Raw genomic sequence first — 14,576 nt, 5'->3', positions numbered from 1 at the left:
GTGCTGTGCGTGAGCTGTGTGCGACTGTTTGGACAGTGACAACACTTTTCTTAATACAGTTCTGACTATCAAGCTCTACTTGGTGGTGTAATGTCAATGATGATTAACCACCCATAGAACCAGGCTGTGCCATGTCCACTTTAACCAGCATCATTCAATGAATGGAAATGTACATATGAAGTCTCACTGTTTTCTGCTTTATTGTCCTTCAGAACAAAATGTTCATCTACCGCGGGAAGGAGTATGAGCGCAGAGAGGACTTTGAAGCGCGCCTCCTCACCCAGTTTCCCAATGCGGAGAAGATGAAGACGACCACACCGCCTAGCGAGGACACCAAGTGTTCATCTGGACAGTGTATCCTTAACAACATTCACTCATTCGTTCTGAACATTTCCTAAGTAGGCTTCAAATCAAAAAGTAATACAATTTGTGTCACCATGATGTCACTACAGAGGGCTACATGTTTCCTAGAAAAGATATTTTAAATGTATACAGTGGCCACATAAAAAAGAAATCCATGCTATGTTTCACTTTATCAAGAGCTCAAGATGATATTACATGTAAATACTTACATATAAATAAGTTTGTGGCCATTTTTGTTTGATTTATAAGTGCGAACAGCAAGCAAAACAACCTGAATTATCACCAGATTTTATGTAATTTTATCCATTCAGACAGATTGTATTTGTTTTCCTTGATGTTCCTGCTTAAGACATCCAGTGTTTCACAGTGAAGCCCATCCTCGACCTGCCTGCCAAGTTCCAAAACAAGCCTGTCTCTGAGCAAATTGTCAGGTAAGCGGGAAGCCCCTGTTTTGAACGTGATCGCTTCTTCACACTATGTGTGACTCAAAGTCACGCAGCATGTGTTTCAATCTGGCAACAACCGGTTTACTTCCCTGCTCACTCAAAAACAGTTTGCGTTTCTGTGTGCCGTGCTGAGGGCCACTGTGGTGAAGGTGATTAAATCATGAATTAAATGTGGGTCTGTGTGTAACAAACAGTGGTTGACCTTCTTGTTGTTCTAGTGGTTATTAACTTTCACCAGCCATCTGCCATTAGTCACTGTGCCAAGTACAACATTGTTTTCTCTGGCATCATTAATACCTTTGTGTCAAGCAAACCGTGAGCCCCTGCATCCCCCACTTGTACACAATCTGTACGCCAGCCATGCGCTGCATCACTCAGCTGTGCAAATTCACTTTGATATGCCGCCCAACGCATCAATGGACATAATTAAAAGAAGACATTTACTCTGTAAAACCTGCAGGCAAACATACCTGGGCACTGATCTTATCACAAGCCTGCAGCATCAGTCACACTCCCCTGTTTGTATTGAGCCCTTTGGCTGCTTCTTGGCTTGTTTGCTAACTGTGTCTGATATGTGTGGAATATGTACACAACTTTTGTTAATGGCCCAGATTAGACAGTCGTGTTTAAAAGGTGACAGAGAACTGTTCCACACCAACTCTCCATCTCTCTTCTTCTGCCAGCTTTCTTTCTCCAGCTCCCGGTCGTCTCTCTGTCCCTATTTCACCGTATTTTCATTTATTCCCTCATTCAGGGAAAAGATCAGTGGTGCATAGCAATGAGACTGAGCTGTTTGAGCCAAAGGGTCACAGCAGGCAGAGCACACCCCCACTCTGACCTTGCCTTGCCAGACCACGCTGCTCCATCATCTCTCGCCCGCCAGCTAGCTTCATGTAAAAGGCTTAATTGGGGTGTAGCACAGCAGATTTGAAGCTCCATATTAATCTGTTTATCAGATCAGAGGCTCTGCTTTTTATAGGTTCATCACACTTTTCAGCTGATTTGGGAATCATGTTTATTAAAAAGAGTGTTGTGAGTAAGTACAGGAGGGAACATCTGATTGAACATAAAAGTCCCAGAAACACCTGAGCCCATCGCCTTTGTGTAGAAGTTGCAGAATCCCATCTGCACACACTTGTTGCTGTCGCTTTAAACATAAAGGGGCATTGGCTTTGGAATGATTCCCTTCATATTTTATTTGTAATTATTTGCTAATAAAGTCAAATCATGCTCTGTGAACCATATGGTGTGGATTTAGGAACGGAAAATGCAATCTGGTGTTGGAGGATAATAGCTCTGTGCTCATTCCCCCAGGAGAGTGTGAATCTGTCTCTCTTTCTGTCAGCAGGAGAGACAGATAGAAAGATGGGAAAAAAGAGTAATGTGTCTATGTTGAAGCCCTATATGCGCCCAGACAGCTGTTCCCACTGCATCATTCCACCTCTCCAAAAAGTCTATTAACCTGCTTAGGCAAAGCTCACTCGTGCTAGCCATGCACCTGTATATTGTATGTGGCAGCTTATCTTCATGTTTGACTTGTCAGGCTGACTTTAAGTGCTGCTAGTGATGTGTGAGACCCAAGTATGAATTTATTTTCCATGTAGATGAGGCCATACTTCAGATAGTTAGTCAAAACCAACATGTTAAATGCCATAGGTCCTTTCAAAGCTACCCTAGAAAAGAGGGCCTGTCCTGTGTTTGACCTGCAGCAAAGCAATCAACCTTTTGAATAAAGCAGCCCATAACAGTTTTAATTTACTCAGGCACTGATTTTATCTCCCTCTCAGCTTCTACACAGTAAATGAAGTCCATAAGTTCCAGTATTCAAGGCCGGTGAGGAAGGGAGAGAAAGACCCTGACAATGAGTTTGCGGTAAGAACCAAAAAACCTGGCATTACCACACAAATGTAAAAACATTTGCCAACTTTTATAACAACTGTTTGAAGCAGTTGTTATAAAACAAAATATAATTTCCTATATCTGTCTCACATGAGTTTTACCACTGCTCCCCCTAGCAAAAGCAAACAATCCCTTTGGATAGGGATTAATTCTCATCTCTCTCAAATTTTGTCTCCAGGCTAGTGACTCAGATTCTAAGGCAACTGGACTCATAGCATAGTTTTCTGCTATTACACAGCATAACTGAAAACCACAAAACTGCCATAAGTCAAGATCCCTTGATTTTAAATCTCTTTGATATTAAATGACCTGGATGACAGACAGAATGCTTATCCATGTATATTATTAGTCATCAATAATTAGCATGTATGTTTGCATTTATGAGGTTAAAAGAAATGGTTAGTAACCATCAACCTCTGGTTTATACAACTAGCGACATTTTAATGCAATAAGGAATGTTTCTCTATCAAGTTTTTCTGCTCCATATACAAGTTGCACTCTTGCAAGATAAGGTGCTTAGCAGAGTGAATTACAATAGGCAGAATAATGATCTCCCAGTCTGATCAAATATGGATCAAAAATGGAGTAAAGCTGAAAGGGGCTTTTCATTTTTGGCTGTTTTGATCAGGTTTCCTCTCGTCTCTGTATCACCACCACCACATAGTTTATTATTAGACTGTGCTGGATAACTCCTTTAAGTTTGTGCCCCACACATACTTTTAGTTGTTTTCTGCACTGTAAATCAATAGCACTGCAGAGTTCTCATTTGCATAGGCAGAGGGTTTCACACCAAGGAAGAGGAATACAGGTGATTTTATTTTTAAACACAGGAAAAACAGATGTCGATGCTAACACCTAGCCTTACACAACTACATTACTTTCAAGGCCTTACTTTTAGTTGATGTAATGTGTTTGTTGTGTAATATTTTTGTGCACATTTAATATCCAGGAAGCAAGGTCAAGGACAACAAATGAAACCCAGGCACGCTCTCTTCTCTGTGTTTACTGTGGCATCAGTTCAGCAGAGCCGGATGATGCATTTAACTCATCTCAGAGTTCCTCTCTCAGTCCTGACAGAGAGATGATGGATATCTATTGCTAGACATATTGTGTGTGTCACATCCATTAAACATGTCAATATACAAACAACGTTGCAATTTAACGTTTAACATTGAGTGAGTAGTATGAAAACAACAAAACACACACAAAGTTTTATTTCTTAAGTCATTGTGATGTATCCTATTGTGTTCACAGAACATGTGGATTGAGCGGACCACGTACACAACAGCATACAAACTTCCTGGCATCCTGCGCTGGTTTGAGGTCAAGTCTGTCTCCACAGTGAGTATAAAGGGCCCTCCATGCCAAGCAGGCCTCCTAATCAGATGAGGATCTGCGGTCTTGCTTAAAGGCAATCGATATGATTCGTCCACTTAAGCAGTATAGACAGCTGTGTAGACGCAGGCGTGCCACTAACGACAGGACACATACTGTCTCTCTCTGCCAGATGGCCCACATTGATTCATAGTCCTCCTGTTTCCACTGAAAATAGCTGCACAGTACAAAGCAACCAGAGGACAGTTCAGAACTCAGTCTCTGTAGAATTACCTGAACTGGAAACTCTTTGATAAGATGATGTTCTGACTGCAACAAATGACTTTACTGTTGCACAAGGAATGGGCACATCTCCCCTCTGCATCTGAAGTGGCATTAAAATTTCATTATTTTAGCTCTGTTGTTTTGACAATTTAAAATGCCGATCCTGCGTCTCCATTTCAGGGTGTTGGCAGAGGGAGTGTGGAGAAACGAGTGCAGTGAAATAACAGAAACAGGGCACAGTTTCACTTAGGGCCAAGACACCCGCTGCATCTTTTCAATGGCATTAGTTTGTCCCCGAACAAATGCACTACTTAGCCTGATTAGCCAAGCTTTAGCATTCCATTATCAATTACTTTTTATTGGTTGCTTTGATTAGTCTCTCTAATGTCTGTGCTGGCGAAAAAGGCTCTCCTCGGGGCTTATCTTAAAGGTGCATTCTGTAAAAAACAAAAAACAAAACGATGGATGGGATAGATGGGAAATTGTAAACAAAGTAGGAAAAGGACCATAAAGGCTAAAAATAGACCATAGCTAATCATCACCTTACAGACATAAGATTGTGGAAAGTGTATTGTGCAATGGAACTATCCAGGTCTAGCGGATTCAAACTGTTTTTTAACTAAAAATCTAACAAGTTACTACTTAAATGCAGACTTTTTACTACAGTCTGCTCCCTTTGCATTCATAGTCATCATCACAGCATAACAATGCACCCACACACTAGGCAGTTTGAACATTTAATGTAGCTCCTCACACTGGTCCTTCTGTTTGCTACGTCTTTAGCACAATCATTTCAACACAAATACTTGACACCCACCCACTCTTTCCCCCCCAACTCCTGAGTCCATGTAGTAGAGTGTTACTCTCCATCGTTGCACTAATTCATTCCGAGCAGACACCTCTTCCTTCAGGCTGGGTTGGAACATACTGTCAGGAGCAGCTTGCCCTCCAGATGAGCCAGGGAGAGGCTGGGTCCCTGAGGTCAGACTCTCTATTTAAAGCTTAATGACTGGGCTGAGATTCACCAAGCCTAATCCTTCCATCTGACAATTCTTTTTATCAAGCTGGCCCGATGCATACCGGCGCAGATTGGAGATTTGTCTCCCTGGCACAACATTGTTACTTTTTTGGCCAGGGTGTAAATCTGACATTTACTCTGCAATCCACCCATGTTTCTCCTAAACTCTTACAACAAGGTGGTGATATCCCCCCATCCAAATAATAAAATTGCTACCATGTGGAGTAGCTGAATAATTCTTTCACACAGTGGTGAAATTAATGATTTCCACGTGTTTTTTTCATCTCTTCTCAGGATTGCCAATCATACTTTGTTGGCATAGGAATTGGAATTCGCCCACACCAACACACTATCCATCTTTATTTGACAGTTGCAGGTTTATGTACAGTGAAAAATGATGCATGGCTTCTCTATCCTGTATGATTTATGTGTATAGTTAAGTGTTGCTTAGCCTGTCTTCTAATAACCTTTTCCCTAGCAGGTGAACACACAATATTTTGTCTTGATTGGTCTTGATGGTAAAAAGAAGTGCTGCAAATATCTGATGACACTGTCACTTCACTGTGCTGCACAGGAGGAGATTAGTCCACTAGAAAATGCCATGGAAACGATGCAGCTGACAAATGAGAAGATCAGCAGCATGGTGCAGCGGCATCTCAGTGATTCCAATCTTCCCATCAACCCCCTCTCCATGTTGTTGAATGGGATCGTGGACCCAGCTGTCATGGGGGGTTTCACCAACTACGAGAAGGTAGTAACATGAAAATAGTTCTGGATTTACTAATCTTGATGTTAGCTTAGCTTTTTGATAGTTTCCTATCATACACCTCTACCTACTATAGATAGTAGTCCGGTAAACCTGTCATGTAAGTCAGAGGAGTGACAGGAATTTCTTCCCCTCAGGTCAATCCTTCATGTCACTGCAAGACAAATGTTTCAACTAATTTTTTCTCATCTTAACAGACCCTCCAATTCCTCCTCCTTGTCTCATTAGTTTTTCCAACCCCATTTCTCTTCTCTGCATTGCACACACTGCCTTCCCCTGTACTTACTCCAGCTTTTGCTCCATTCATAAAACATTGATTCCAATGTCTCTTTTCACAAAGGCATTCTTCAATGACAAGTACATCCTGGAGCACCCAGAGGACCTCGAGAAGATAGAGAAACTTAAGGATCTCATTGCCTGGCAGGTGAGACATGAGCACAAAATGGTCATCTGCAAGAAAGGTTAACATACTGGCTTTTAACTGTGTGTACATGTGAGCATTCAGGGAAAAGAGCCATGACTATCCTGTTTACTTTAAATGACATATTCCATAGTGTGTATCTTTCCTTGCCACAAATAGAAGACATGGCCTACAGGCAGCCAAAAGGCTAAGCATGGATTAGATGGTATGGAGGAGCATGAATATGTGCATTCATCCACTTGGCCTTTTAGCATAATTGAGGTTTAATTTGCACAAATTTGCTTTGGGTTATTCACTTAGCCTCTCGGGTGCTGTGGCCTTAGCTGTAAGTCGCTATGGTTTAAATAATTAGAAGATTATTAATGGAATCAGACCTGCACCACCACCTTATGACCCTGCAGCCATGGAGTTCAAAAGCTGAAGGATGCTGTCTGCACATGACAGCAGATATCCTTACTGAAGTGTAAAAAAACGTTGCTGATATGGATGATATGGAGAATTATAAGTGCTCTGGCAGGAGTGTCCAGTGACAACAAGAGAAGTGAGCTGGGTAAAAGTGTGTTAAAAAGCAAACAGAGAGTGCTGAAGCAAACACCCTCACGTTATGAGGATGTTCCACTGCAGCAGTGTTGAAGATTTTTCACAGAGCCCCAAATGAAGTGCACACACAGCAGACATATACACATATTGTTGGAATACAACATGATGCTCCACAGATCTTTAGCTCCTAAGTTTGTGGCTCATCTTTCATTAATAAACTCCTGGCTGTGTTTATAGGAACAAAAACTTTCCTTTCTCCCATTGGGATTTCAGGACACTGCAACTTTTGTATTTCGCTTCATTCTTTTATTGCTTTCATTTAACTTCTTAGCGCTGAACTGTGGGTCACTTTAATACTTGGAAAGTTGTGGTTTCCTGCCTTCTGGTTCACCCAGGAACTGAGCACAGATACAAAATACTTTCTCTGACTGTTTTCTACCTCCAGCTGCAAGGAAAGAGATGGATAATTGAATTTTCAGTTTCTCCTTCTCGGGTTGTTGTTAAATAGGTCACCTTTGTGCTAAATATTTCTGGTGGAACTCCACCAAATCTGTAAAGTTAGGCTCCATTGTGTTTGTAAAACCTTTTGTTTTCAGTGGCACTGTGATTCATACAGAAAGTCTTATATTGCCGCCCTGCTTTTGACACTGAAGGCTTTAAGCTTGTGCTCTTTATTTTTAATTACTGTTCTCAATATTTGTCTAGTCTTCCCTGTTGACTTTTAAAGGGAAATCACTGACTGAAGTAGAAGTTGACAAAGCAGGTGAGGCTAGCCTAAAAATAAATGTGTCGCTGCTTCTCCACTCCTGGAAAGTTGTGAGTATCACAAATGCGTTTTAAATGTGACAGGGTGAAAGTTTGCAACTCGATTTTACCTTTAAGATGCATCAGTTATTTTTGGAGTGAAGAGTAAAGTCAGTACAACTAGTTTCATAGCTTTCTGTTGGTACCCAGTATCGGTACCCACTATATGACATGAGTCTGCACGCCCTAAAAAGAAATAATGAAATGATATGCCGCCCACAATCCACAGGAATAATTAGCAGCATCTCTGTTGGGCACCCCAGTCCTACCAGTATGAGATAAATGTGCTGTTCTGTCTGTGTCAGCGATTAGATAGTGTGTATGTTAAAAAAAAATGCTTAGTGAGATCATAACGCACATGTCATGTGCCAACATCTCAGTGTTTACTGAGCCTGTGCCAGCACACATCCACAACAAACTTTTAAAGAGATGACTGAGGCAGATTTGAAATGGTATCAGCTGTCTCTGTGCCAGAGACTGTGTGCTTGTTTGTCTCACGCTTTGAATCTGTCTAAATGAGACAAATGAAGGCGAGCCTGCTCCAATGAGCAAACTAAACTGGGAGAAATGAGCCAGTGTGCAGTGTTACACAGAAATACCCATTGTCCTCGTCTAGCAATTAGAGAGGAAATGAGTAACTGGAAATCAGGAAATTAGGTATTGTAAAAAGCTCCCTGGCAAACACAAAGTAGGTGTTTTCACTGATGTTTCTGTTTATAATTAGCAATCATGTTGGACAGATGCCTAAATTAGAACGTAAAGCTCCTTGCTGCCGCGTGATTCGCTCTATTAAAAGCTGTTAAGGGTAAGTAAACGATCAATGAATTAAATCACAGACCTAAGGGGCATTTTCATGAGCGCTTCGGCTGCCTATTCACAACTAAATAAAAAGAATCTTCCTCTGTTTCCTTAATGGCGTTTTCTGACAAAGGCTTTTAGTTCCTTCATGTCACATATAGTAGTCTGCTTATTAGTGTGTCTGACTCACCAATGGCTGTGTACATCTCCCAGACCTTTGCGACCTTCACGAAAGGTTATCATAACCTTAATGCCAGGCGCCACAGTGGCTTTTTCAGCACCCCAGGGTGTGTCTCAGAAGTCTTTTCAGTGTGTATCAGAGAGGCATGGAGTGACAGAGGTTCAGTTAAGAACACTGGGCAGTGAGAGAGACACATTAAACAGTGCTGCCATTTCTTTCATACTTGTCAGCTGATAATACTGGCATTTGCCTGTTTATAAATGGGGCTGTGGCTTCATTTGTAACCACAGCGGCCCAACAAAGCGAGGAAGATGAATGTTCAGTAGTTAAAAAGTGAAGAAGTGTGATGGGAGAATTTGCATATACATGGGGAAATGTGCAGTCATGCATAATGGAATTCAAACTAAAACTGGCAATTTTGAGTAATTATGATATTTCAAAAGACCATTTGGGCTATTATTTAGGTATTTTTTGTTCTATAACACCAAACTTTGACAAGTTCATTATATCCTGGTTATTTTCTGCACGTATAAAGGAGTAATAATTATTTGTGGCCACAAGGGGGCACAAAAAGAAACCTAACTCTGCCAGTATGTTAGTGTCCACTAGAGGGTGCATTATCAGTTTAATGATGTGTTCATGACTTTTCTTATTGGGCTACTTGATTGCCACAACTGAGCATCTGTGCCTCACTGTTGCTATATTTTCCTTTTTCTTGGTGTTCATTGGCAGCATTTGTACATTAGCTACTATTCAGCAAGCTCCAGGTCTCAAGTGTATAATTATGTGACATTCAGCTCCATCTCATAAAATGGTACTGATATCCCAAATCCTAAAACTGACATCTCTAAGTTTATTACAGTTAATCAAACTGGTGAACACGTGTATGTGTGCGTGTGTGTGTTGGCAACCTTGAGCCCAAGTGTCTTCCACAATGAGCTTATCGCAGCACAGCCTCCAAGCAGAATTCTGTTGCCATGCCGCCACTCAGTCGCACTCAATCATCCTAAGGTCTATAAAAAGATGTGGGTATCCTGGGAGATGTGAATCTTGCCTCAGCTTTCACTCTCACTGTTTTTTTTTTCAGCTCACAACACTTCGTCCTTCTAACTCTCCCTCCTTCTCTTTTTTTCTCTTATTTCTAACCTTTTTCTCCCCCTCTTCTCCTGCCTCACGCTCCCTCCCATCCACACTACTAGCTCAGCCTCCTCTTTCCTCCAAGAGGTCCCAGCAGTGATGATGAGGGTGCTCAATATCAGGGGAAATCCTTGCAGGGCGTCTGCAGCCTCCTCATTTATCTTTCTGTGGTTCGGTTTTGTGCAGCACAGAAATGTGCGAGTGAAATATCCTGGATTTTCACTCCCTGTGATCTGCCCACAGCTTCTTCCATCACCGGATGCTGTTTAGGACAATTTTCCCTTCATGTTAATAGGCCCCTCTTTTGTCCAAACATGCGTACATAAAACATGCAACATTTGAGGTGATTACAAAAGATTGCATCATGAAACTGATGTTGTGTGCCAGCTGAGTGAAGTCAGTTCCTGCTGTGGAGGGGCAGTTTGCCCTCAGAGAAAGGAAGAAAGGCGAGCCGACTCTAGGGAATATTGTCTTTACTGGCCCACCTGACAGGTACTTCACACACTTCTTTGTACTTGGAGCAGATTGTTTCTTCCATTTATTCAGAGCTTAGATGTGTTTTTTTGTTAAAGCCACTATCTGTTGTGCAGTTCAGCGTCTCCTTGTATCAGTTCATAAAACCATTTTGAGTTAAGTTCCCTTTCACATGTTTTTGTTTTTACTTATTCATAAGCATACAAACACAAGCTGCTTTCCTTGAACCTTTTAACAGTATTTCTCACTTATGGCAGTGAGACGGTCAGCGAATATTTTTACAGTTGCTATGGGAGAGAAGAGGTCTGCTATTACTGCTGCTGACTGTTACATCTTTGCTTGTTTCTAGCCAGTTATTGTGCAATTTTTCACTGCCTTACCACTGCCTAAGATGGCATGTAGCACAGAAATACCCCCTCAAAAAAAAACAAAAAAAAACGAACAAACAAAAAAAACTGTGATATCAACCAGCAGAGGAAAAGAAACTCACTCATATGACTGGCTCCCCAAGGGGATGGCGCTTCTTCCTCATGCTGGATTTAGTCAGCAGAGCTTGCTGACACTGACTCTAGCACTGGGGTTTCCTAATTACTAGTTTTCAGCAGTTTCTCTCTCTCTCTCTCTCTCTCTCTCCCTCCCTCCCTCCCTCCCTCCCTCCCTCTCCCCTTCTACCTGAGCTGTTGTGTGTTTGTTATTCAGCAGTCTTCCTACAGTGTAAGAAGCAGCAGTGTGCGTCAGTTATTTGCGTCAGAGGTGAAGAAAACATCTACCACATGTATCATGCCTTTGCATGTCGTTGGTCTATGCTTCTTCTTTGCTGTGGTTTATATACATATGCTGTGATGTGTTGATGTTGGAGGTGGGAGGAGGGAGTGTCATGGCAACAGCCTTCTATTCCACCTGAATAAGACTGCAGTGATGTTCCTCTGCACACACACACACACACACTAACACACACACACACACGCTCACACTAATTGTGGAGAATAAGTACGGCCAAGGGTCATGTGCACACACTTAAACATCACGTAGCCCACCTGTCATCTCTCCAGCTCTGTTTGATGAAGGTTTCTCAGGCTGCTCTTTTATTTATTTACTTATTTTTTTGTCCCTCCAGATCCCACATCTTGCCGAAGGTGTTCGCATCCACGGAGAGAAGGTCACGGAGGCACTTAGGCCTTTCCATGACCGCATGGAAGCCTGCTTCAAGCAGCTGCGAGAGAAGGTGGAGAAACAGTACGGGGTAAAGACCCTGGTAAGAGCTTTTTTTTCTGCACATTTTAAAGCATGAAAAGTACTTTGCAGCATAGTTTTAACAGGCACTAATGGCAGCTGCAGTGCTTTTTTTATTATTCTTTTTTTCTGGTGTTTGGCTGAAGATTTAGCAGCGATGGATAATCTGCTTCCTCTAAGACATTTTACAACATTCTAATGTGTTATTGAGAATTTTTACAGATATAGTTTCTAAGAAGGATTCTGTTTTTAAGAAAAATTAGCCACGCTTTGCTGCATCTGAAAACTGGTATTATATATCTATTGGCCCTTGGCATGCATATATATATTTTTCCCAACATATTGCAGAATAGGGGGGGTTAAGAAAAACTTACATCATACTGCAGCACCATTGTTTACACTGTCTGCATTTACTGTAAATGTAGCAGAACACACACAGCTCTCCTGTAATATAGATGAATATAGATACACTCAATGAATGGGTTTTTCATTTTTTGACATTGAACTACTAAAGTGAGCTCTATCACAGAACATTGTGTTCTGTATTACTGTATGAAATAGAAGTGCTAGCAAACAGTTTTAATCTAGTGTTTGAGCCTGAATAAAGCAAGCAACATAAATAACATTACAGTTAAGATTAAGAAACCTTTATTAGTCCCACAATGGGGAAATTGCATATAACATCATGTGATGACTACAAGTTAAGACAATTTCACCCTTTCGAGGTTCCTCTGCTCTTAGACAGTACATCACCGTTATTTTTAGCTGAAGTCAGCTTGTGTGCAGCGAGTTGCTGCCCAGGACTACGTCCCACCTCTGTCCTCCTTCACAGGTTTAATTGTTGCTTGGCCAAGCTTTTCCCTTCAATCTCGCCTAAGGTAAAGGGGCACTCATTCAATTTAAAGGGAGAGGGTGGTGACCTTTCAAACGAGAGAAAAGCCAGCACTTTCCAGGGTGCGATAATAAGGTTATCCTATCAGGTGTGTGATGGCCCCTTTTTTCTTCGCTCAAAAAGACTCCTTTAAAGGGTTGTTAGGGCTACTGTTACAGGACTTTTCTTCCAGAAGGTTCCAGCAGAGATTAATCGCATTAAAAAATGTATTTTTCCGCAACGTTTTATGTTCAGCGGTGCTGCATTTAAAGACTATACAGCACATGGCAAATGACCATCACAATTAGTGTTTCCATCTGTACAGATATGTGTTTGTGAGTGGTTTTAACAGCAGCTAGAGTACTTTTGTGACCACGTCAAGAACTGCCTTCTTCAACAATGCACAAAGATGAACAGGAATGTTTTTGTTTTTCTCCTCCTCTGCGGTGCCAGCCGGCAGCAGATGAAAGGCGGGGGCCTCGACCACACTCCATGGTGCGGTCCTTCACCATGCCCTCCTCCCAGAGGCCTCTGTCAGTAGCTTCAGTCACCTCCATCTCCTCTGACAACTCCCCTTCCAGGCCTGGCTCAGATGGGTAACACCTGCTTCACAGTTCTTTGGGGCAATACCACATTCACTGTCCTTGTCTGAGTTGTGGTCATTAACACTGTAAAAACTGTTGTCTCTGAAGGCTGTGTGCCATCATATTCAGGATACATCAGCATCATCCCATTTAGTGTAGTTTTTACATGTTGTTTTCCACTGATGAAGGAATAATTCCACGTTTTTAGCATGATTTAATATACTGTTAAAAGTTAATGCTCATGAAGTTATTGATGGAAATCTTTTATTTAGTTTTGCCCTGGAGCCACTTCTGCCAAAGAAGCTGCACACCAAATCTCAGGACAAACTGGACCGGGACGAACCGGAGAGAGAGCGCAAAGAGAAGAAGAAGGAGAAGAGGAACAGTAAGCACCAGGAGATCTTCGACAAAGAGATGAAGACAACAGAGATCACTCTGCAGCCGGCAGAAGCTGTCATACTCTCTGAGACGGTGCGCCTTTTGTTTTGATATCCTTCTTTGTTCTATAGTCCCTGCCTTTCCTTTTTGTTCTCGTATGTATATTTGAGAATTAGTGTGCTGCAGATCAGATGAAACACCTGCTGAGATTTGTAATGTTATTCTGAAGTTTGTCTTGTTTTTCTTTCCTGTCATGAGGTCTCTGAGAAACCATCTGTAGTGTGATCTTTTTGTTTTATTTTCCGCTCTCTTTAAATGTTTTTCCTGCTTCATTAATCTCCAACCTTCCCCTCACATTTCACTTTAAATATCTTAATCTTCATCATCTCTCCGTTGTGCTCAAGTTCCTCTTCACCACTACTGTGTCCATTACAGCTGAGAGGTATCACTGTGTTCTGCATGCCTAGTGGGAATGCTCCCTGGCTTATGGCATTAAGATAAGGGCAAGAATGGAATCCATTCAAAGGAGGCCCCTGGCGGTGGTGGAGTCATCTGGCTCATGAGGGTAGCCTCATGCCTTAAGGGTCAAGGGGGTAGAGCAGCTTAAGATCTCAGGTGTAGGACAAAGTAGATGTATTTAAATATATGTATATATATATGTATAATATGAAACACAAAATCGAAATCTGGCAAAAAAAAAAAATCACACTCCTGAATGAAGCATGTTGTTATTTTCAGTGTCTCCCTTGTGGCCGACTGTCTGGCCAATTACAAAGATGTTTGTTAATGTAGCCTACAGAGTAGAATAGCCCTGAGGAGATATCTTTTCATATTCAAATTCCAGTCATAATAAAGTGGGGAATACGCCGTCTTGCATGCAAACTATTATTTGTGACGACAAATAAGAGGCTGCAACGCAACAAGCACATTTATCCAAATGGTTTGTCCTCTAGGAATACAAATAGTCTACTTAATATGCTTGTGTGCATACACAACCATCCCAGAGGAGGCGTGAAACTAATTTTCTCCTTTAAATGATCTTTTATTGATCTTCTGTTATGACT

General features: G+C 41.6%; 1 protein-coding gene across 2 annotated transcripts in view; it reads left to right on the top strand.

Moving 5' to 3' along the window:
* dock1 (dedicator of cytokinesis 1) overlaps positions 1–14,576 on the top strand; it is a 138,710-nt gene that overhangs the window by 119,802 nt on the left and 4,332 nt on the right. For both annotated transcript variants that reach the window (XM_028429969.1, XM_028429968.1), the window contains exons 41-49: positions 213–354; positions 713–794; positions 2,597–2,681; positions 3,963–4,049; positions 5,900–6,076; positions 6,432–6,515; positions 11,564–11,701; positions 13,004–13,146; positions 13,407–13,605. In XM_028429969.1, coding sequence (XP_028285770.1) covers positions 213–354; positions 713–794; positions 2,597–2,681; positions 3,963–4,049; positions 5,900–6,076; positions 6,432–6,515; positions 11,564–11,701; positions 13,004–13,146; positions 13,407–13,605 — 1,137 coding nt within the window. The remainder of the gene's footprint in view (positions 1–212; positions 355–712; positions 795–2,596; positions 2,682–3,962; positions 4,050–5,899; positions 6,077–6,431; positions 6,516–11,563; positions 11,702–13,003; positions 13,147–13,406; positions 13,606–14,576) is intronic.

This window comes from Parambassis ranga, chromosome 19, assembly GCF_900634625.1.
Source record: "Parambassis ranga chromosome 19, fParRan2.1, whole genome shotgun sequence".
NCBI lineage: Eukaryota > Metazoa > Chordata > Actinopteri > Ambassidae > Parambassis > Parambassis ranga.
The sequence above is the reverse complement of the archived record's forward strand: the minus strand, read 5'-3'. Positions and strand labels throughout refer to the sequence as shown.